The 20,911-nt window shown below is 39.1% G+C and overlaps 2 protein-coding genes across 2 annotated transcripts; both read right to left on the bottom strand.

Annotated features, from left to right (window-relative positions):
- Positions 1 to 1,599: 1,599 nt before the first annotated feature.
- On the bottom strand, positions 1,600 to 13,922 carry msto1 (misato mitochondrial distribution and morphology regulator 1). The gene is given in 14 exon segments (XM_079654094.1): positions 1,600 to 2,498; positions 2,501 to 2,513; positions 2,602 to 2,684; positions 2,687 to 2,732; positions 3,681 to 3,815; positions 3,817 to 3,834; positions 3,925 to 4,059; positions 6,341 to 6,455; positions 10,421 to 10,571; positions 10,665 to 10,716; positions 11,553 to 11,628; positions 12,317 to 12,386; positions 12,552 to 12,681; positions 13,710 to 13,922. Coding segments are annotated over 14 exon segments (1,299 nt in total). The 5' UTR covers positions 13,794 to 13,922; the 3' UTR covers positions 1,600 to 2,307.
- A 970-nt stretch (positions 13,923 to 14,892) lies between these two features.
- Positions 14,893 to 18,686, bottom strand: LOC307022871 (apolipoprotein E-like). Its single transcript, XM_079655775.1, has 5 exons — positions 18,586 to 18,686; positions 18,269 to 18,319; positions 17,571 to 17,721; positions 16,053 to 16,340; positions 14,893 to 15,302 (listed from the first exon to the last, which is right to left on the bottom strand). The coding sequence occupies exons 2-5, from the start codon at positions 18,309 to 18,311 to the stop codon at positions 15,050 to 15,052; spliced, it is 735 nt and encodes a 244-aa protein (XP_079511901.1). The 5' UTR covers positions 18,312 to 18,319; positions 18,586 to 18,686; the 3' UTR covers positions 14,893 to 15,049.
- Between the last annotated feature and the right edge of the window lie 2,225 nt (positions 18,687 to 20,911).

Here is a 20,911-nt window from a genome sequence, read left to right as displayed (position 1 = left end):
CACTTAAATCATGTCCACATGGATATGAAACTAAATACATTTGCACACATCTTGTGTCCATATCTTCCTGTTTTGGTGGTCATGAATGCGCGGTTCATGGTCAAATATCTGGATTAAGAGGTTGCTTTTTCTTTGCACAGCATGAAAGAAAGGCGAAATGAATGGGCTGTGATTTGAGTTTTTTAAGCAGAGGTTGAGTTCAATCATTTGTACGGCCCTCGAAGGATGTTGTAAAAATTGAAATGGCCCTTGAGAGGAAAAAGGTTCCCCACCCCTGGTTTAAGGGGTAAATGCCTGCCTGTTTGTTTTTAATATCTTCCATGTGTAATCCTGTTTGCAATTCCTTACTGTTGAGTAAAGTAACCTGACTTGATGAAACTGTTTGACTTTATGTAATTTAAATACTAAAAGCATACGGTAACTATGAAATGAATTCAGCTAAAAAAGGACCGCTTATTTGTTAAAAAACTCAAACTAAGGGTTGTTTTGGTTTAATTTAAAAGACTTCTTAGCCCTGTGGTAACTGTCCTTATCCGACGCAGTGTATCCCTTTTTCAGCCTAAAACCAGGGATCAGTCTGATTTATCATATTGTCAACCCCTGAACCTGACACATTTGGTGCACATGTTCCAATGAATGGCTGTATATTGTATCTATTAACCCTAGAACACTAACATCAGTGATTTTCACCCATGTGATTGGGTTCATATGATTTTCACTGTGTCGCTGCTGTCTGAGCTTCGGGGGTCCTTGGGTAGCTTGAGGCTGCTCACTGACGTCAAGAGCAGTGGTTCCCAACTGGTGGGTATCCATTCGAGTGGGTGCGAGTTTTTTCTTGAAAAAGTTAAACCTTTATTTTGAAGGCCCGATTTTCTAACTGCGCATGCAGTAGCCGTTTGACTGGAAATGCCGGGAGACCATAAACTGTTTTAAAACTTCTGTCACGTAGTGATCATCTTCTCAATAAAACATCTTTGCTGATGTTCTTTCGAGTCTTCTGGCCAATCACAATCAAGATTGTTGCCGGAAGTCCCCACGGAGAATAACTTTGAGGTAGAACTACTCTTTATACATCCATGTGTACAACTTCAGATAAAAATGAACACATAATGAAATATGACCCCCGGTTTGATGATTGACAGGTCATAGAACAATGGGGGCTATCTACCCTTAACCACAATTTAAAGTAATTCACACAGACTATCTCCTCTTTGCTCTTCTCTCTGTGAGGAGCAGCAAGTTCAGCTGTCAGAACAAAGTAAAAATCAAAAAATGGCATCAAATATTATTAATATGTCGGGTAGTAATTTACCCAACTAGTAATTTATTTTTAGTATTTCTAAAAATCTCCTAGGGGAGAATCTCCCCAGACCCCGCTGCTGGGGATGGGTTTTCAGCATGTGGGCCTTTTATGTTATACCGTTCAGCTTTGATTCCATCATCTCATTAAACCTTTTTTTAAAAACATTCTTTAGTTCTGTGAAGGGATATAAGGGATATATGCACTGTACTTGACTCTTATTAATATTGTATTCTAAAAAAGCGTATATATATATATATATATATATATATATATATATATATATATATATATATATATATATATTACAGCACGATTTTTTGTTGAATAGATTTGAGTGGTTCAAATTTTGGGTCGCGATTTATTGACAAAGGAAAGAGTGGGTCCCGAGGCCTGACCAGTTGAGAACCACTGGTCCAGAGGGTAGGCGTGTTGCCCTGCTCCCATCCCTGTTTTTTTCAACATGCACGTGTTCGAGTTATTTTCACCCGATGTTAGTGATTGAGCGTAAAATATTTTCCTGGTGGATTTTACATGCAGGTAGACAGTGCCTTCACCGGACACGGCTCACATGTCCCAGGAACGGGAGGACCGAAGAACAAGTTCCCAGCGACTTTATTTATTTATTTTAGGAACTTTTCGTTAGTGATCCCCCAATGATTCTTTTTTTGTGTTTTATGAGACGTTGTATAGAGGAAAACAGTAGAAGAGTACTTCAATTTGCCATGTATTGGTGTACTTAAGTGCATTTTGATGAGGAGTATTTTTTAGTAATGGTGATATTGTTTGTTAGTGTTCTATGGTTAGGAAAATATTTGATGTCCGTCTATGTATGTATAAATATCCTTAGCATATATGAAGAACCTTTCATCAAATCAACTTCACACCAGGCAGGTGCAGGCGGCCAGACAGTTTTCTACAGCAGTGCAAAAACTCTTTTTTAAATGATGACACACTGTGAAGGTTACAGCACTAGTGTTAAAATACATTAAAACACTGTCCATTATTCATTTAATAAGAAATTCAGACCTGGTTAGCTTCTGTCCCTCGTAGCCTTTGAGCGTCGCCCACTGGCCATATAATCGCCCGTTGTCGGGTTCAGGGCAAGCTGATAGAGGTTTCCAGGGCAACGCCTCTGTGCAGGCAGTCAGGGCGTCAGGGAGAGAGCTGCCTTGCATCATGGGTAAGGGAACTGCACGTAAGCAGCCACCACCTAGGATTCATATTAGACCCGTCATTAAAAGCTGAGAGCATGATCATCCCAAACAGATTTGAGGGATAATGCAGCAGCAGTTTCTCACCTTCCTGCCAGAGACGGCCAGGGAGTCGGCCATCTGCCACATGGGGACGCTGTCTCTGTGCAGCCTGTAGGGCAGGGTGAGGCATCGAGGGCCAGGGCCAGCACGGAGGAGGAGTGGTACCACAGGGAGGGCTGAGAGAGGGGAGGGACAGCACAGATAGTTCCTTATATATATATTTTATGATATTACATTAACAAGCATACACTGCAGCCGTGTTAGACCTACACAAAATAATATTGATGACCCATAACTGCTGTCTGTTGGGCAGTGGGAAATTCACATTAGAATATAAATTAATTAATATATAACGGTTGAAAAAGCTGCTGCTGGGCCACAGTGAGGAAATACATTTAGACTATTGTTTTCTAATCCACTCTCGTGTGGAAGAAATGTTCATGTTCAGATGACTGACTGCAAATCTCTTGGCCATGATAAACTCAAAAAAATTACTGTTTTTGTCTTTAGAATTATGGTGTGAACTCCACCATCTAGTTGAATTACAATGATTTCCTAAAATATGAAATCTACAAATATTAAGCCTTTCCATATCCTTACTCAAATCTACATTTCAAATCTTAAAGAATTTTATTTGAATAAAGTTGAATTAGTCTTCAAACTTGCATTGCCCAAGTTAAACATTATAAAATGAAACAAGAAAAAGTAAATATACACATATCAACAGTAGAAAAATATATAGGCTAAGCAGAGGATACTATTAAAGTTATAGATTTATAAATATTCTTATCATTTTGGTCGGGATCGCCCTTAACAATTTCCTATCATATCTAAATTAAAAATCTTAAAGAAATTAAACCGTATTATGAGTGTTAACATTCACGTTTAGTGTTAGTTAAGAGAGACAGTTTGACACATATTGTTTGTTTCATTCATGTATTTAATGTAATTTTGAGTAAGATAAATGTCAAGAAGAATTGTCAAAATAAGGCATTGAAATGGTATTAAAAAATATCAAATAGAACTTAGTAAATCATTATAAATATCCCGTAAAACTCTTTAAAATGATAAGTACATTTGCAAAGAGCACAGATAAAACATGGTAAATTAAATCAAAAACTCACATCATAGTTTAGGTAGGGGAACGCAGAGGGAGCAGAGGGCCGTCTGCCCAGCCCCCCCCTCAGAGTGAGGGGGCAGAAGAAGGAGCTGTGGCTGGCCATGCTCACCGTCCCTAAGGTGCAGTTCAGCTGGTGGTAACAGCTCCCTCATGGGGGTCTGGGGGGGGGGGGGGGAAACAAAGTGAGTACAGAAGCACATCTACAAAACGTCTGCATTTTAAATATCCCTCTGGAGGAGGTGACTCACTGAATCCGGGTGACTGACAGGCGCTAACCCCCAGGTCAGGATGCCCCTCCCACCATAGGAGTCCTGTAGCATCTCTGTGACCTTTGACCCCAGGCCTGCAAAGCCATTCGCCAGGTCACACAACACCTGGAAACCCTGAGAGGAAATGCAGAGAGACCAGGAGTTAATGACAGCTTAAACCGAGATTTACTGAAAATGGTTTATCTCATGAATTATGAAAACCTCAGTCAGGATGTTTTTACCAAGGGTTTGTATTGCTCTTGGGGCATGAAAAACAAGATTTGAACTTTATTTTTTTTAATCTATTTTTTTCAAATAGATTTGTATATATCCTCTCAGGTGGACAGTATGCGTTCAGGGTTTGAACTGAAGAGATGTACATTTAGAAAAAATGATAAATAAAGATGTGCAAACTTAAAATTACATTATAATAACATAAGTATATTGATTTACGGCCCAAAAAGATATTGCAAATGAAGTATTTTCAAGAATAACAAGGGCCAGGGGCCAACTTGAGGCCCCACGCACAGTTATTAGATGAGTGCTAGTGGAGCCTCGCAGCGGCGAAACCGTGCAGCGCCACCCTAATTGCGCCACATAAGCACATAGGTGCGCCTCAGATGAGGCCCCCCTCGGCAAGGTGTGGCCCCCTCCACAAGGTGAGGCCCCACACAGTCTGCATGATCTGCCTGTAGGGAGGGACGGCCCTGGGAACAACAGCAGCAGTACCAGTATGAATTGTAGTTGAAATATAGCCAGTGATGCATGACGTCCACTGTAGTGGACAGGTGGTTAATCATGATTTCCTGCAAACATAAAATCAATACTTTGGTCATTTATGAATTATATGATTCCTTAGTTGTTACCACATTTTTTATACCTGCAGGGGACGCTTTCCATAAAAGGATTGGCAAGATATACAGTTGCAAGAAAAAGTATGTGAACCCTTTGGAACTACCCGGATTTCTGCATAAATTGGTCATAAAATGTGTTCTGATCTTCATCTAAGTCACAACAATAGACAAACACAGTCTGCTTAAGCTAAAACCACACAAACAATTATATGTTTTTATTGAACACACCATGTAAACATTCACAGTGCACGGTGGAAAAAGTATGTGAACCCTTGGATTTAATAACTGGTTGACCCTCCTTTGGCAGCAATAACCTCAACCAAACGTTTCCTATAGTTGCATATCAGACCTGCACAACGGTCAGGAGGAATTTTGGACCATTCCTCTTTACAAAACTGTTTCAGTTCAGCAATATTCTTGGGATGTCAGGTGTGAATCGCTCTCTTGAGGTCATGCCACAGCATCTCAATTGGGTTGAGGTCAGGACTCTGACTGGGCCACTCCAGAAGGCGTATTTTCTTCTGTTGAAGCCATTCTGTTGTTGACTTACTTCTGTGCTTTGGGTCGTTGTCCTGTTGCATCACCCATCTTCTGTTGAGCTTCAATTGGACAGACAGCCTTAAGTTCTCCAGCAAAATGTCTTGATAAACTTGAGAATTCATTTTTTCCGTCGATGATGGCAATCTGTCCAGGCCCTGAGGCAGCAAAGCAGCCCCAAACCATGATGCTCCCTCCACCATACTTCACAGTTGGGATGAAGTTTTGATGTTGGTGTGCTGTGCCTTTTTTTCTCCACACATAGCGTTGTGTGTTCCTTCCAAACAACTCAACTTTGGTTTCATCTGTCCACAGAATATTTTGCCAGTAGTGCTGTGGAACATCCAGGTGCTCTTTTGCAAACTTCAAACGTGCAGCAATGTTTTTTCTGGACAGCAGTGGCTTCCTCCATTTTATGACCAACTTATGCAGAAATCCAGGTAATTCCAAAGGGTTCACATACTTTTTCTTGCAACTGTAGATGGGTGACTTGGTCCATGTGGCTTTCTGTCATCTATCTTGGTTTAGAGACATGTATCATGCACTTGCACTGACTTGGCACTGAGTAGCAGTGTATGGGATGATGCAATAGGGTCCTATGTAGTGGCTGATGGTGTAACTATGCAAAACAAAACAATGCATATACAAGAAAACACCTTTTGAATAGCTGTCCACTTTAGTGACCTCTATGCATGAAAGGTTAAAATTATTTAAAAAAAGGATATTATGGTGGATATTATTGTGATCTGTTATGTAGTTGTACGAAATCACTTTTTAATTTTTGGCATTGTGTTGTTATTCCCCCCCCCCCCCCCCTCCATAGATGAATGCATCAATAATCAGTAATTATATCTATATATGATTCTGAAATGGGCCAATACGCATAGCAAGTACTTTGGTATATTTTGATGCAAACACTTTGGCACTTTACCTTTACTTTTAAGAATCGCTACTTTCGAGTACTTTTTCCACCACTGCTTACACAATACGGTTACAAAACCGTCAAGTATAAAAACATGGCTCACCTGCAGGTAGTCACACTCCTCTACAAAGAAGTGCAGTTTGTCCTCCAGCTGCTCCAGCACGGGCCCCTGCAGGAGGGCCTCTCCCTGGCCGAACGCCTCCAGACGGTGAGCCTCCCTATCACACACACACAAAAAAAAATAAAAATAAAAATAGAACAACATAGATTAGCTCCATGGCATAATGCCGAAACCCGCAAAATAAAGCAAAAGTCGAGACAACTTGAAAGGATATGGCGTTCCACTAAACTTGAAGAATCTTGTTTAATTTGGCATATTACTCTCAATGAATATAAGAAAGGACTGCGTAAAGCGAGAGCAGCCTACTACTCTTCATTAATAGATGAGAATAAGAATAATGCAAGATTTATTTTCAGCACTGTAGCCAGGCTGACAGAGAGCCACAGCTCGACTGAGCCTTCTATTCCCATAGCACTCAGTAGTAATGATTTTATGTGCTTTTTAACGATAAAATTGTTACTCTTAGAAACAAAATCAATGACCTCTTGCCTTTGACCAGTATAGTATTACCAACAGCTCCCGGAAACGTAAGTTCTAATATTACACTAGATAGTAAACTAGAATGCTTTTCAGCCATAAACCTTGAACAATTAAATTAAATGATTCTCTCTTCTAAACCATCAACGTGTATCTTAGACCCGATTCCAACTAAGCTGTTAAAATAAGTTTTTCCATTAATTAGCACTTCTTTATTAAATATTATGAATATGTCTTTATTATCAGGCTATGTTCCACAATCATTCAAAGTAGCAGTGATAAAACCGCTTCTTAAAAAGCACAACCTCGATCCAGAGGTTTTAGCCAACTATAGACCTATTTCTAATCTTCCGTTCCTCTCAAAAATTCTTGAGAAAGCAGTTGCAAAACAGCTGTGTGATTACTTAAAAAAGTAAAAAACTATAATTTATTTGAAGATTTTCAGTCTGGCTTTAGAAAACATCATAGCACAGAGACAGCTCTGGTTAAAGTCACAAATGACATTCTAATAGCCTCAGACAAGGGACTTGTCTCTATTCTTGTCTTGCTCGATCTTAGTGCTGCATTTGATACTATCGACCATGATATCCTATTGCAAAGACTAGAGCACTTAGTTGGCATACAGGAAACTGCTTTAGGCTGGTTTAGGTCCTATCTATCTTAACGCTTTCAGTTTGTACGTGTCAACGATGAATCTTCCATGCAAACCAAAGTTAGCCATGGAGTGCCACAGGGCTCAGTGCTTGGACCTATTTTGTTCACACTATATATGCTTCCGTTAGGCAATATTATAAGGAATCATTCTGTAAACTTTCATTGTTATGCGGATGATACTCAACTATATTTATCAATCAAGCCTGATGAAATTAATCATCTAAATAAAATTCAAGACTGCCTCAAGGACTTAAAAACGTGGATGACCTTACATTTTTTTATGTTAAACACGACCAAAACTGAAGTTATTGTACTTGGCCCGAAGAATCTACGAAACAAATTATCTAAAGATATATTAACTATGGATGGCATTAATTTGGGCTCCAGTGAGACTGTAAGGAATCTTGGTGTTATATTTGATCAGGATTTATCCTTTAACACCCACATAAAATCAATTTCAAGGACCGCCTACTTCCATCTACGTAACATTGCAAAAATCAGGCATATCTTGCCTCAAAACGATGCCGAGAAACTATTCCATGCATTTGTTACTTCAAGGCTGGATTATTGTAACTCCTTATTATCAGGGTGTACCAAGAAGTCAGTCAAGTCGCTTCAGCTGATTCAAAATGCTGCAGCTCGTGTACTAACCAGAGTTAGGAAAAGGGACCACATTACTCCTGTTCTGGCTGCCTTACACTGGCTCCCTATAGAACACAGGATAGAATTTAAAATTCTTCTTCTCGCCTACAAATTCCTTAATGGGCAGGCGCCATCTTACCTTAAAGAACTCATTATACCCTACTGTCCTACTAGGGCATTGCGTTCCAAGAATGCAGGGTTGTTGGTTGTTCCTAGAGTCTCTAAAAGTACAATGGGAGCCAGAGCCTTTTCTTATCAAGCTCCACTTTTGTGGAATCAGCTTCCAGTTTGTGTTCGGGCGGCAGACACCCTATCCGTTTTTAAGAGTGTGCTTAAGACCTTCCTTTTTGATAAAGCTTATAGTTAGGGCTGATTAGATTCAGCCCCTAGTTTTGCTGATATAGGCTTAGTTTGTCGGGGGACATCTTACTTCTTCCTTCTCTCTGTCTATACCTGTGTACCCTCATGTTCCGATTAACCCAGCTTCCCCAAATTTCTTTCTTTTTGGTGTCTATATACGCCTGGATCGCGAGTCCTGGATCTTGTGTCGTGGCTGTGGTCCTGGATCATAAGTCCTGGATGGATATCCTCGTGGATTCATCTTCCTATTATACACACATACATTTCCAAACATTTGGACTACCTATGTTGCAAATGTATTATCTTTTCAATTTACACACGGCATCTATTGCACGTCTGTCCGTCCTGGGAGAGGGATCCCTCCTCTGTTGCTCTCCCTGAGGTTTCTCCAATTTTTCCCTTTAAACTGTGGGTTTTCTCTGGAAGTTTTTCCTTGTACGATGTGAGGGTCTAAGGACAGAGGGTGTCGTATTGTCATACTGATAGATATTCTGTACAAACTGTGTAGTCCACTGAGACAAATGTAACATTTGTGATATTGGGCTATATAAATAAACATTGATTCACACACACACACACACACACACACACACACACACACACACACACACACACACACACACACACACACACACACACACACACACACACACACACACACACACACACACACACACACACACACACACACACACACACACACACACACACACACACACACACACACACACACACACACACACACACACACACACACACACACACACACACACACACGAAGAGCAACAATGCCTTACAGGCCAAATATGAGTAAAGCCTGACATCTACTGGACAGCAGGAGGTACTGCACTGTCAGTGTAAAAGCAATATGAAATTATTCTTAGATTAGATATACTTAATACCTAATATGTTTTCAACTGCCTCATGTTTACCAGGAATTGCACATACGTGTAAAATATAACAAATACAAATAGAGTTCCTATAGAATACTCAATATAAAGTAATAATAATTTAGGATACACTAATAGACTAATTTACTATTCAAACTAAATATATAAAACATAGGATACTAGATAAGTACATTTTATAAGAGTAGAATTTGCATTTATTTTTTATAAAAATTGAATACATTATTTGTTCTTATGTCTTAAACAATGTTAACTTGCTATCAATTATATGACTGTGCTTCATCTGGCTATGATGTATAAGTCTGGGCTCACTGATTTGCCTTTTACGTCCAGCACCTTGTGCTGTGATATACTATTTATTCACTATGCTTAACTCTAAATATGTGCTAACAGGTTCTCCTTAATATATCCTACATAATTCTGTCTTCCCTTGAGCCTGTGCTTCTTGTCATTTTGATGAAATCCAGGACTCTAACTATGCTGATGTAAGTACTCAGAAGTAAACGTGTAAAATAGTCTGTTACAAATTAAGTTCTGTTGTGTTGTGTTACTTAAGTATAAATACAAAGTGTTAGCATCATCAGTGTAAGCCTACTTTAATAGACTAAAAAAGTAAAAATATTTCCATCTGAATTGCAGTGAGTTAGAAGTGTTAAATAGCAGGAAATGTAAAGTGTCAAGTAAAGTACAAGTACCTCAATATTGTAATTGAGTACAGTATTGGAGTAAATGCCACCACTGTCAGTCATCACAAGTATACTGTACATAATCCTCGCATAGTCTATATATTCTGTGTGTCACTGTAAAGCGGTAAAGTGCTTATAATATGAGGTATCAAATTGATTTGGATTACTTTAAACAAGTATTGCCATCTTAAATTGGACGAATATTAAAATATGATTATATTATAAAGACGAAAACAGTATACAATTCGAAATGAATCAGTCTGTATTGTGAAAACGATCACGAAGTTAAATCCCAACGCTGTCCTTCCTGTTTTAAGTCTGACTTTGCACTCTACCCGTCGTGGTTGAACTGGTGGATAACGGAGATGCTGCGGGGGTGCAGGTGCAGCCTCAGGAAGTCGGACCACACCCTCACGCTGCCCTCCAGCCGGTAGGCCTTCTGGAGCCGCGCCAGCTGGCTGTTCACATCCAGGCTCACTGCAGCAGCTGGGGGAGGGGGGGTTCACAGGGCTCGCTGCTGAGTTTCATGCACAATCTTATTTCATGCTGAATTTTAAAGTTCCTTTAAGATTTTCTTACCTGAGCGCCGAGGTTGGGGGTGAAGGTCATCTTCAGCAAGGGTCTGCCCTCTCTGGAGAGAAAAACAAACCGTCAGGATAAAACACTTAACGTTTCTGCAGCACTATTACTCAATCCAGACCAATCTAAATCAAAATGACTACATCAAGTACATATCAGATTCCATCAGGCTAGTACATTCTGGCTGTGGTTGATATGTGTCCCTCTCTACCAGTAACCTGCCATGATCAGGTGCTATCTACCGCTAAATACCTTCCTGGCTATTCAAATAGCAAAGGTAGGAAGACATGGAGAAGCCGTTCTCTCATGTTAAATGAGACGAGCTTAGGCTAGTGAAGGAAGAAGAAAATAACATACAGTCTTAAAAGGAGGCAGGCCATTAATTATATCTAGGACCCTTTGATGCATTTCATGTAAAATAAGCAATACAAATGTAACAGCGGGGAAGTAACATTAATTAAGAGACTATTTGTTCAAAAATGTCATCATTCTTTTTTTCCTTTATTCATTATCGGTACTTTGAGAATGTATTTGTATGAACTGTATCCAGTTAATTTCAAGTTGTGTTATGTTGTACGACTCTTTGTTGCTCTTTACTTTTGTGTCTTAATAGGGAAAATGATTAAAGACAAAAAGGTGAAAAAGGTAGATGGACACCCTTGTACACAAGAAACCTTTGATGATAATAATGATGACATCATGTGGCCTTTTGGAAACCTACGTTAGCACTAAAGTTGTGCTAGTGTTGATATTCTGTTTGCTTTGTGATTGCTATAAAAGCGCATTATTACAAATAGCTTGGCATCACTATCTCAAGATGTCAGTGAAATGAAAATACTCTGCATCAATAAGCTGCTTGTTAGTTTGATTTTCTTCACAAATACTCACATCCAGCCTGTCCAGATCTTCTAGAAAAGGGTTCTTCTCAGCTGGAGTTTCTTCGTGCATCATGAGGCTTCCCTCCCTGCCAGATGGAGCACAGTTTGAAATCAAAAACACCAAGAACTGTCTAACATTTTGCTTCAATATCAGTTAGGGAAAGAAAGGGACAGAAGGCAGATCTGATACATCCATCAATAGAGGTTTGACCTTTAACTCAAATATTTAACAGTAAGTGAGCACTTTGATGATTGTTGTACAGTATTTCATTACATTAAAACTAAGGTATCAAGAAAATAATGAGTTAACATTACATTACATGTCACTTACATACTCAATACTGTGGACAATCCCCACAGGAGCAATTTGGGGTGAAGTGTCTCAGGGACACAACGACATGCTGACTGCAGTGGGGTTTGAACCTGTGACCCCCTGATCCCAACACCTACGCACAACCCACTGCACCACACGCCTCCTGTTAAGGTGCCAAAATCCACCAGGAATACACTGTACCTTTCAATTAGCGCTGCTGACATGATTAGAAATCACCTATTCTGAGACTTGTGGTGTGAGATACTCCGATGGACACCTTACTAGTTTATAACATGCTATAGACCAAACAATGATCTGAATAATCTAGACTTCTTGGCAGATTTACAGATAATGAAAACAAGTGTTAGTTTCAGTCATACTATAAATACAACACAGTTTGTTGTGCCCTTAAAATCTGTAAACACACAGGAAGTAATGCACACAGAGACACTTTCATCTACCATGTGACAGCGGAGGCCTCTTCGCTGGCGTCATACAGACTTCCCTCCTGCCTTAGAGTCCGGAGACTTCCTGTTATAGAAATGTGTGACATCAGCTTAGCCAGCAGCATACAAAACCAGGTTACTATAGCAACCTGTATCCATGTAAGACATATCAATGTTTTATCCATAGTTAAAGTAGTGAAGCAATTCTCATTTGTTTTGATTATGAAACAACAGGATCAGAGGAAGTTACCTTTGAGATCCATGGCGATGAGGCGAGGTGTGTGTGTGACGTGTCCCCCCAGAGTCTGTCCCTCTCGAAAGAGGACATCACTCTGGATCTCACCCAGGGACGTGTCTGGATCGTAGGACAAAGAGGCATCCTGCAAACAGACACAAGGGGATTGGCCCCATTTTAACAGATTTCACTCAAGTTTTGGACGGAAGATATATAGTTCTGTGTTTGCAATGTAATGCTTTATGGTTTTTTTACTACTACGATTGTCATTTAGAGTAAAACATTTATGTGGGCTTGAACTTACTCGGTTTTTGCAAAGCATTCAGACCCTTAACTTTAAAAATGAAAAGTTCTAATACCACACTTAAAGTCATCCATCTAAAAAACCTAACTGAAGGAAAACTAATGGAGTATCATTAGCAAAAGTAAAACAAATGCAATGTGCAGTAAAAGGGCTTTCTCTCAGGGTTTTATTATTATACATTATGTTGGACTGATATTGATGCTGCATTACGGTTTTTGCTGCTGTAGTTGTTACTCATTTGGTTTTGCTCATTTAAACTTTTGTATATGCTTTTGGGTGTTTTTATCCAAAATAATGTATCATCAAAAAAACAAACCCTGTCTTCAGCTTTGTGACGATGCATTTTCCAGCTGATCCAAGAGGCTCTTTAAAGATTGTATACAACTACAAAAGTAGGATCACTTTATTTGGCCATAAAGGAAAATAGTTCAGCTTATCACAAACAATACAAGTATCTCGAATGTATATGTATAGTTGTAATGTATACATGACATCATCTGCAGCTGGACGCAGGAGGGTCCTTAAAGATGACTGAGGATGTAGCAAAACCATCTCACCATACACAGAACATATTTCTTTTTTAAATTCAAACCAGTTGATTTATTTTAAATTTGAAGTGATTAATATACATATCTCACTTAGGAATATCCCCAATTTCCGTCTAAAATATGACTATCTGATCAGAAATAAACTGCTGACTTCACACTCTAGCACCATGTAGCCTGTGTATAAGCTAGTTGTTTCCACTGCATGTCCTCGGTGTGTTTATTGAACAAAGATAGCACATTCACGCTGCTGCTAACATGAGCTATCTCTCCAAGTTTGTCAACACATGCCATGCTAACGTTAGCTTAGCGCTAGCTGCTTACCTGTAAATTCCACCAGTGAGTCCCGACAAAGTTTGAATAATGTCCCAACTGAAGAGTGATGATTTCTCTGCAAACGTTACTCATTGTGACAGAGAATAAACTCTCAGGATAAATATAAAATCCTCTACTTAGAACGTGATGGACATGTTTGGAAATGACAACACTGAGCAGCGACAACCTAACACGATGCTGTGTCTGATCTAAAAGAGCGTCTGTGATTGGCTCAGAGAAGAGTTGAAAGAAACGTGATTGGATGTAGTAATGACGTAGATGTGGAAGGCTGGTTTCACCGTGCCTTAGCTTCACGTGCAGTCTCGCAGGCTAGTGCTCTCAACAAGAAATAGAAAAGGAAAGTTGTATGCGCATTTTAAATTAATATCTTATTAGCATTATTTAACATTATATCTGTTTTAAACTCAAAGAAGGATGTGCAAAAGTCAATACAACAAAATTAACTTTCTTTAACAGTGGTGGAAGGATTCAGAATGAACACACTGTTGTCCTGGGGTTAGATACAAGACGGAACATTTGCTGATAGTAAGCAGCAGCTAAATGCACAGTGAGCAGTAAGTCCTCTCAAAAGGGTTCGTGTACTTATCTGAATGTGCAGCCAAGTGATCAATAAAATCACTATAGCAGTTTCCTTTATAAAAGAAACACCACTATGAACAGCTATAGAATGAAGCATCATCTTTCACAGTAAACTAGTGACAAATGCGTCTCTTAGCTTAGAACTATCATAAAGACATTCACTTAGTGGCTTAAAATAAATGACTGTGGGCAAAAATAGGCAAAAAGGAGCATTAATTAATAATAAATAATGTAATTATTCTTTATTATTATATGAAATCACATTATATTATTATTGTTACGTTTTGGCTTTGTAGGAAAGGAAAACTAAAACCCAAACCCATACAAGTGGACCAACTGTATGCAAAAAGTGAAAGCAATTAGAACTATACCTTTTAAACCGGGGTGTAAATGTACACGCACAAAAAACATCATGGATGCCAGTGATGTTTCAATCTGCAGTGTATGTTTTACTTTCCAAATATTTATCCGCAAGAGTAAGACATTTTTCCATTTTCTCATTTATTTGTTGAAGTCATTTATATTGCAAACAAAGGAGGAAATCTGGACCAGAGAACGTTCGGACTGGATAGTAAATTACATTACACACATGTGAGCAGAAGTTTTTTATTGAAAGGCATCAGTGACTCTACACATTCAGACATGGAGGTGGTGTGTAATATAACAGCTGAATATCTTTGGTTAGGAATCTCTTCAAAGGGTTTTTGCAGGTGGTTTTGACGGATGGTCCTCTCTGTTGGTTACAGGGTTTACATGGAGGGCTGGAACCAGTTCTTCAGCTCCTCAAACTTGTCCTTCAGCGTGGAGCGCAGGTCTTCAGCGGTGGTCTCGATGCGGTCCTTCATGTCCTCGGTGGTGTCGTGGAACAGGTCACCCAGGGTGCTGATCTTTGCCTGGACGTTGTCCCGCACCTGAACGAAGAAAGGGTCGAAACGCTCCTTCATGCCCTCCATGTTGTTTGAGGTGCTGGAGTGAAGATTCCCAAATAATTCTTCAACAGTTCTGAGAAAAAGGACAAAACTATTTTAAAGACGAGACTCAAAAGTTCAGATTTTTCTCATTGATTGAATCCCATTGAAACAGCATGTTGTAAAAATAAATGTTATTATATCTTAATAAAGTGTAGGGTTGAAGAAGTAATTAGGTCCCTTAGTTCAACTGCAACATATATATATATATATATATATATATAACATATACATTTTAACATATGTTATATGTTCAATTTCACAGAAAAATCTAAATTAATGCTAAATAAACTATACTTTAGTTTATTTAGTTTATCACTAATGCATAATTATACACTAATTATGCATTAATGTATAATCAAAAACACTTTTAAGACAAATACAACTGAAAATGGTTTAAATGTTTATATAAACATCATGTTCTGTCGAGTTATGTATGTACAATATATTAAATATATAAAATCAATATAATATATAATAATTGTTTTGTTTGAAAAAGCACGTTCTTTTAGTCTTAGATAAAAGCTAACTGAAGTTGTTTATTTGATCACATTTACATAAATTAAAAAAGCAGTCATTGGCTATTCAAATAAGAAGTCTCAGGTTACCAACAAACATGCTAAATACATTTGCATAAGTTAAAGTAAAATAAGGTAAAAAGGAAACATTTAGCAAATAAACGAACTGAAATAAACAGATTTGTAGTGAATGCGTATCATTGTACGTATAATTCTAGTTGTATGGGGTGTGTAAACAGTTGGAAAACAAGTAGCCCCTCCCTCACCTCTTGATGCTCTCTGTGTCCTTGTTGAGGCGTTTCTTCAACTTGCGGCTGTAGGCGGAGACCCGGACCCTCACGTCGTCAGCGTTCTGCTCCATCATGGTCGTCAGCTCCAGTCTGTACTTCTCCATCTGCTCCCGGGCCTCCAGCAGGTTCCCGTCCAGCTTGCCGAAGGTCCTCTGCAGATCTCTGCCCAGGGTCCCCGCCGCCTCCTGGGTGTATGGGCCCAGCTTGGTCTTCAGGTCCTCTCTGTACTGGGTCAGCTCCGACATGCTGTCGTAGATCAAGGAGCTGAGGGGTTGAGGGGGGAGAGGAGGTTAGGGATGGGGTCAAGAATGAGGTGAGAGCAATTAAAGGCCTACTTCAAGATGAAAACATAACGTAAACAGCTTTCTTCTAATGCTTGTGTGAATATTTTATTCTATATTAATTGATATTATTGGACACACACACACACACACACACACACACACACACACACACACACACACACACACACACACACACACACACACACACACACACACACACACACACACACACACACACACACACACACACACACACACACACACACACACACTGAGTAACGTGTGTTGCGTAACCATCAGATTTGTAAAAACAACATTGTGTTTTGCTCTATCACCAGTCAGACAGACTCCAATCAATCTGACAAGAACAAAAGACCCAGAAAACATCAGGGTTTGTTCTATTCAGTGTTAGCAAGCACAAATTAGATCATTTACTTGAGCAAAAGTAGCAATACCACCAACTTAAATGTTGCATTCCAATGAATGCAAACAAATAGAAGTATCAACATTAAAATCAACTGAGATTTTAAAGTACTTACAAAGTGAGTATTATTGCTGATGCATGTTATAAGCAGCGTTTAAATGTTGTAGCAGCCATTTCAACTCCTACATTGTTCACTAACGGGTTGGAGTGGATCATATTTTACAAGTGATGACAGAATTCACATGGAAAATGTTAATTTGAGAACTGACTAAAGCAGTCACACAAATACTGTAGTGGACTGAAAAAATGTAACACGCAGGAAATAGAAACACTTAAAAAAAGTATATTTCAGTTGAATTCAAACCCATTACACATAGCTGCAGTTTAATGTTACATAGGCAAGTAAAGAGTTAAACCATTAGTGTACACTTGTATTAAGCGATAAATTCAACATTGGGATATTATTAAATAGTATTAGCGATACTGCTATTGTTTCTCTTAATGTGAACCAGCTTGCTTGTAGTTGCAGATGTATCCAGGTAGACGAGGATGAGTGAATAGAATTCACTTTATTGGACTAAATGTAAAAAAATTCTTTCAACGAATGGTGAACTATGATCTGTCTGTAGACAATGACAGTTCTGTCAAAGCAGGTATGAGCATTTATAGCACATGAGGTATTTATCAGGCAACCAAATGTCCCTGGCAGGTCTAAGGTGCAAATAAATAGATGTATTACTCTGATAACTCTTCTTAAATTCAGCAGTGTGACGTGAAAGGACTCACTCCAGTTCCCGGTTGATCTGGGAGCTCTTGATGTCCTTCACCATTCTGTCGGCCTTTGAGTTCAGGTCGGTGAAATAATCGTTAAACTTCTCGACCGTGGCTTCCCAGGAGTTCTTCATCTCATCCTGAGGAACACTTCTGGCATAGCAGCCTGTTAAAAAAAAAAAAAGTATACAACAAAGGCATAGCAGCCTGCGTTACACAGAGACAAAGAAGATTACATATTCACTTCTTATTATTTTAGAGGGGAAACAAAACATGATGGAAGATGTTTGGCATTGGATTACGGATAAATCACCTTTTTTGAATCAATGATTGCAAAATGTACAAGTCATTTGATTTCAGGTTATATTTTCAAATCTGTGAGACCACATCACATTTTGTTAAATAAATATTGGGACTCATATTTGATCAGATTTTTTTGAAACCACTAAAGAACAGACAGAAGTAAAAAGAGAATGTGAAACTTATTTGAAATATAAAAGCTCCTTCTGGCTTTATTATCTCAGACTTATTGTGGTCTGTACAGTAGACCGTGATTTCAAAATGAAAGCTCAAAAGTGTAACAAAATGATGGACAATTCAATCTGTTTTTACTTTATTTGTCTTTCTTCTTATCTTCTCTCCTTACTCATTTGATTGTCTTCTTCTTCCTTTTTGTAGTTTTTATGTGTGTCTAAAAATACATTTGAACTCACCTGAGAGGACCGCCAGCCCAAGGAATACTGCAAACACCCTCATGATGACACCTGGAACATCACATGATAAATACTTTAAAACTATTTCAACACTAACACACACAAACGTTTTTAGTTCATTTGAGTAGATTAGTTATAAAAAGCTAAAATGTTCACCTGTTGAATATACATTTTAGGATGTTTTAGTCAAGTAACTCAAAGTTTTTACACATAAATAAACTCAAATGTTCAAACTAAATTATTTGAAACAGTTCAAACAAATCAAAATTCTGAATTAACCTATACCAGCCTGCTGTTAGAGACGTGTGAGAGCTCACCTCAGTGATGTGATCTGTGACGTCTGTGAAACTGATGAGCCTCCCTCTCTATTTATACACTGCATGTGACCAACTGCGATCCAATAAATGTGAGCAAGATTGCTGACCTGCGTCCGAAGTTCCCAGCTCCAACTGTGCTGTTGTCATCTTTTATTGCTGTGTGTGTGTTATTTCGGCTCCACGTCACAGGTAAAAAATGAGGAGCACCCCAAAAATCTGAGCAGAGATTGAGTGGGATCAGTTTTAGATCAGTGCAGTTTTTTTACTTACAATAAAATAAAAAATATGTATATGCATTATGTATTACATGCGTTATTTAACAATATTTCTGGTGAATATTCGTGTGTATGAGGCTCACTGGCAGTGGATGTAGGGCAGGGCTGTCAAACTCAATTTCATCACGGGCCACATTCGCATAAAGGTTGCACTCAAAGGGCCGGTTGTAACTATACAAATATATAATATATATATAAAATAATGTATTATATTACATTATTGCCTCTGAATTGGATTATTATGGGATAGGATAATAACTTAGTAATTAACTACGTCTGAAAGCAGAAGTCCAGGGCAAACAACTGCAAGTTTCTTCAGCGCGCATGTCACAAAACGAGATGCATTGTGGGACATGTCGTTTATGGGCAACGTGCTTCTGTAAAGTTGAATGTAACCGTATAATAAACGTATTATATTCTTTGCAAGCTCTTGCGGGGCAACATAAAATGAAATCGCGGGCCGGATTTGGCCCCCGGGCCTTGAGTTTGAGACCCCTGATGTACGGGATTACTTTTGTCGTTGTTATTGTTTGTTTGTGTTTTCTGTTATTTTTGCCTTTGTACATATAACCAGTACAAACCATTGTTTCATTTGTATATGCATACATTTAGCTTTCCATTTCTAAATGACAAGTCCTGGTTATGCATTGTAGAAACGTAATAAAAAGATTTTTGATTTGAAAATCACTGCACCATGAGAGAAATCAAAAATAAACAGAATTCACTTTACTTAAGGGTCAAAGGTCGTTCTTATATCATTGTCCAGCAGAAGTGGTTCATAGTGTGCTTTAACAACCGCTGCCTGCATTTACACAACTTTTATAAGATGGGAAACCTTGCATTAATCTACCTTTGATACAGATGACGCCCATGAATACAACTATTTATTGGCCATTAGAGTGGAAATGTACCTTTGGCCTGAGTGTTGATGATAATATGAACAGGCATGAGGCATTACATACATTTAAGACTTTTGGAAATTGTGGGCTACATATGAGTATAAATATGTAGGCTACTATAGTGCAGTTCCCATTCGGGATGTGCTGTGTTGTGACTTCTTGGGTTTCAAAGTTTACTGTCGCAACACTAAAATAAATAGAGCAAAATATTCCATGAGAATGATATGGCCTCAGAAAATTCAAACCCTATTGAATGTGTGTTCACAGGTTTGATGAATGAAAGTCAAAGTTCAGACGGGCCGACAACATAGATCACATTTACAGAGAGCTCAGTGATCAGACAAACAAATGGGCCTGTTCTAAAGGGTTATTCAGTTAAACCCGATGAGAGGGGATACAGCTGTGCAGATCATTAACAGACGTCGTTTAAGAGTGACGTTTGAGTGAACGAGGACGTCCCATACCTGAGGACTCCTCTGTCCTTGCGTCTCCTCCTCGTGTCTCTCGCTCGCAAGGAAGGGACGCGAGTGAGGGAAAGGAGGAGATTAAATATTCAATTGAGACGAGCCTCTTGTGTTGCTTGATGCACTCCTTGTTTTGAAAATGTTCTCTCTATATCTGTATTTGTCTGATAATTTGCTGGCCAAAAAGCTGTGATGACAACACAGTGGTAAATACTGAGATGTAAGAGCTCAAGTAATAATAATAATAATACATGGGATTTATATAGCGCTTTTTTAGACCCAAAGACTCTTTACATTATGAGTCAGGTCGACAAACAAAACAAGAACAAAAACACAAACAAAAACAAAAACAAAAACAAAAACAGAAAAGCAGTCAGGAGGATGTTGGTTCAGAGGGGGGAGGGGCGGGTTTAAGGATAAGCAGAGTTGAAGAGGTGGGCTTTGAGACGGGACTGGAACAGGGTGAGGGAATCAGACTCACGGAGGTCTTGGGGGAGGGAGTTCCAGAGCTTCGGGGCTGCCACAGAGAAGGCTCTGTCCCCGAAGCTCCGGAGTTTGGCCTTGGGGATTGAGAGCAAACCGGCTGAGGTGGATCTGAGGGACTGGGGTTGTTGGTAGAGGATGAGGAGGTCAGTGAGGTAGGGGGGGGCCAGATGGTGGAGGGCTTTATAGGTGAGGACCAGGAGTT

This window comes from Notothenia rossii (genome assembly GCF_949606895.1).
Source record: "Notothenia rossii genome assembly, chromosome: 10".
Taxonomy (NCBI): Eukaryota; Metazoa; Chordata; class Actinopteri; order Perciformes; family Nototheniidae; genus Notothenia; species Notothenia rossii.
This window is presented reverse-complemented; position numbering and strand designations above follow the sequence as displayed.

What these genes read in the sequence shown, in the direction of transcription:
- LOC307022871 (XM_079655775.1), bottom strand. Translation starts at nt 18,311, where the DNA reads ATGAGGGTGTTTGCAGTATTCCTTGGGCTGGCGGTCCTCTCAG. An exon ending in TGGGCTGGCGGTCCTCTCAG is followed by an intron (nt 17,722 to 18,268) that starts GTGAGTTCAAAT and finishes TTTTTTTAACAG; the next exon opens with GCTGCTATGCCAGAAGTGTT. An exon ending in GACACAGAGAGCATCAAGAG is followed by an intron (nt 15,303 to 16,052) that starts GTGAGGGAGGGG and finishes CCTTTTTCTCAG; the next exon opens with AACTGTTGAAGAATTATTTG.